We start from the raw sequence: 3,658 nt of genomic DNA on the forward strand, positions 1-3,658 counted from the left end.
GGAAAAAAGAGGATAAAATTGGTGATTGTGTGCCCGACACGTTGACAATTAAATGGGATTTTGTATACTGTTTAATAATTTATGTCAGAAATATCTTCTTAGAGAAGAAAAGGCATGAAGCTTGCTGCCATAGAGAGTTTGACAATGAGAACTTCATTTATTCTATTTTTTAGTCTAAGGAAAATAGAATTGATCAGACGACAATGTTCGACATTCATGTGGTGGGTCCTTGAGATTAAATTATGTAAAAGATAAAGTACGTCAATGGCCCTTAAATATTGGCGCATAACTATTTAGTCCTTGACTACGTTGAGGAGAAAAAAAAAGATCTTTTACTCATGAAACAAAATCCCACGGTTTCATTGAGTAGAACACAATTTTCTTATTAGCTTGTTTAAAAAAAAGAATGACATATAAATAATTAGATTTAATTTTTTATTTAACCTCTTATGAAAATCAATTTAGTCATCCAAATGTTACAGCTGCAAAAGCGTTATATTCATACAAAATTTAAGGCACGTTTAAGACGACAAGCTAAGTTTCAAAAATTTATCTTTTTTTTAACATGATTCGTATAAATTGAAAATACATAAATTAAACAAAGGAATAATATTTGTGCTGCTTGTACTTAAGTATCGTTACATCTCCCTTTACGTTCATTAAGTACTCCTAATGGAGAGAAATTTTTGAAGAGCACATCAGAATCCACTAACAAGACAGACGATTGAGAAAGAAAGACTCTTATTCGAACATTAGTTCATCTAAGCTTAGCATGCTAAATTTTTGAAGAGCACCACTTTTTATATCTCAACATTTTCTATTTTTATTTTTCTTAATTTTGTACTTTTTCAATTTGGAGTTATTTTCCTCTTTTCCTTTTTTCCTCTGTTTTTCTTGTTGTTGGTGCTGCGTATAGGCCAGAACTTCGACACACATTTGTCTACTCATATGTTTTTGTAATAATCTGACATCGATGTCATTTTCATAAATATGATTTTGTATCGAGTGGCAGCTAGCTATATGTAATATCTTGGAATATAAAATTTGAAATTTTTTTTGTTGCCATGTCTTCATGATTATTATTTTGTACTCCAATGTTTTAGAACTGGATTTGATTACTGTCAAATTCGTGACTGGATCACCAAATATGAAATTTAAATACTTGTTTATGAAAAAATTGAACTGTAAGTTCAAATAACACCTATATGATGAATTGAAGTATTAATTAAAAGCCACCAATTAAGGTTGCTAGATTTTATATAACAGACGAAATAAAACACAAAGAGTACTTACTGCCCAAGGTAGCAATATTTTACTTCAATAAGAAATTAACAAAGAGTGAATTACATTCAACATATACCTTGACGTTTTACAATGAATAACGACAAATGAAAGATTATAAAATAAAAATTATTTCTCATACTCCATAAAAAAACTCGCCTAAGTGTCTTACTTTGTCAACTTACTTAGGCTATGTTACTGTGAGTGATGAGAGGACTCCTCTCATGTACACAAGTGTAAGATCACAAAAAAGGACATATATTGCCAAAAGTTTTCATAGTCAAGTTCACCATTCTTTTAAAAAAAAAAAAAAAAAAAAAATCAAATCCAAAATGTTGGAAGTTGTCATCTATATATCCAAATTCATAACGTCCTTGACCTTATTAGAAGTGCCTGAAAGTCCATATAATTAATTAAGTTGTTGCCTGTCCAAGTGAATGGCTAAGAGAAAATTTGTCTGCGACTTAATTAAAGCAATGTTCTTAAGTTCAGATTTATTTCTACTTCAAAATTGTTTTACTTGCGTTTCTTGGTTTCAAGAACATAATCGTCACTTGCGCATCTGAATGAAAATATTTAAAGCCTTTTGGTGGTTCAGAAGGATTTCAAAATTTATTCTTGTTTTGAATGCTTTTAATTAATGCTCAAGTCTGAAAGATAGGCTTTAATTTTCAGATTATGATGCTCTGTTTGTGTTCATACTTTTAAGTCAGCCATTGGGTGCTTGTATTTCAACAAGCCACATTAGTGGTACCCGAAATGGGAGTTAATTACTTGGACGGTCACTCAACTAACAATTTTATCTCAGATGTCTCTCAACTTTGTTAAGCCGCGAAAGAACTATGAAAGATTTCACAGGCAATAAAGGAAGGAAGGAATTAAACAAACTTACAGTATATAATTGTATGATATGTTTCTGTTACACCCCAAATCACAATCTAAAAATATATCAAATACAGAAACAATGAGGAAAGGCACAAACCTAAGAACGGATGATGACCCGTTCTATGGCTATAGTCTTATCATTATTATTACAGAGAAAGCTTTTACAACAACACACACACTTATTATTGTCGAATTCACAAGACAATAAAATTCTTAACAATTGCAGGGGTCACAGCTGCAGCTTGATCCACATTTGCATCCATTTCCTCCTTCTCCTGCTACTTTCTCCTCAACCTTTCCGTAGCTGCAACATTCCAAGCAATCTTTTTTAAGCCTTCCAGTTTTTTAAAAATAATCTTCGCTTTTTTGCGAATTTAATAAATATATCTTTAAACAAATAGTAAGACACAAGGGAAAATAGACTTACTTGGTCACGGGTGCAACACCTTCAATGATGGTAAAGGTAGTGGACTTCTCCAAGTCGGGGTACATCCCACATCTACAATATATCATCAATAAACACGTCGTTATCTTCTTATTCTTTCTGGTGCATGTGGATGGAAAAAAAAAGAGGAACGATGCACATAGGCGGATTTAGGGTCGAAACTCGTTACATTTGACTCGAATTATATACACACAACCGCAAAAAAATGATATTGCACTCATCCTATACTTATAGAATTTAAATTTTGAAATCGTCTATGGTCAAGAACTCAAGCAGATTAATAATTGTATTAGAATCAAATTAAACTTACCCTCCACCGTTGCCGCACTTGCAGCCAGATCCACAGCCACAGTTTGCTCCACAGCCAGACATTTTGTTAATTTGTTGTTTGAGATGAGAGATTTGTTGTAAAAGAAAGTTTAATCACTAAAGCAAGTTCTTGTTGTAGTTGTGATGAAATGTGAAGCATAGGGTGGGGTTTTTATAGGAGAAATGACGATAAAATTGGTGATTGTGTGCACGACACGTTGACAATTAAATCGGATTTTGTATATTGGTGTTTAATAATTTATGTTAGAAATATCTTCTTAGAGAAGAAAAGGCCTGAAGCTTGCTGCCATAGAGAGTTTGACAATGAGAATTTCATTTATTTTATTTTTTGGTCTAAGGAAAATCGAATTGATCGGCCGACATTGTTTGACATTCGCGTGGTTGGTCATTGAGATTAAATTGTGTAAAGATAAAGTACGTTAATGGCCCTTAAATATTGGCTACATAACTAATTAGTCCTTAACTACGTTTAGGAGAAAACAAATACTTTTTACTCATGAAACATGTTCCCTCGGTTTCATTTTACATGACACAATTTTCTTATTAGTTCATAAAAAAAAAAAAAAAGAGACATATACGTAATAATTAGTTTTAATTTTTTATTTTACTCGTAATGAGTAGTTTTTATTATACAAATGTTAGCGCTTCAAAAGTGTTAGAGCCACATGAAATTTAAAGCATATTTAAAACGACAAGTTTTAAAAATGTGTCTTTCTT

At 31.7% G+C, this 3,658-nt stretch overlaps 1 protein-coding gene across 1 annotated transcript; it reads right to left on the reverse strand.

Annotated features, from left to right (window-relative positions):
- Window positions 1-2,159: 2,159 nt before the first annotated feature.
- LOC132034033 (metallothionein-like protein type 2 A) lies at window positions 2,160-3,079 on the reverse strand. Its single transcript, XM_059424246.1, has 3 exons — window positions 2,922-3,079; window positions 2,594-2,665; window positions 2,160-2,470 (listed from the first exon to the last, which is right to left on the reverse strand). Exons 1-3 carry the CDS (start codon window positions 2,981-2,983, stop codon window positions 2,380-2,382), a joined length of 225 nt encoding a protein of 74 aa, XP_059280229.1. The 5' UTR covers window positions 2,984-3,079; the 3' UTR covers window positions 2,160-2,379.
- Window positions 3,080-3,658: the final 579 nt, after the last annotated feature.

Source organism: Lycium ferocissimum, chromosome 10 (assembly GCF_029784015.1).
Source record: "Lycium ferocissimum isolate CSIRO_LF1 chromosome 10, AGI_CSIRO_Lferr_CH_V1, whole genome shotgun sequence".
NCBI lineage: Eukaryota > Viridiplantae > Streptophyta > Magnoliopsida > Solanales > Solanaceae > Lycium > Lycium ferocissimum.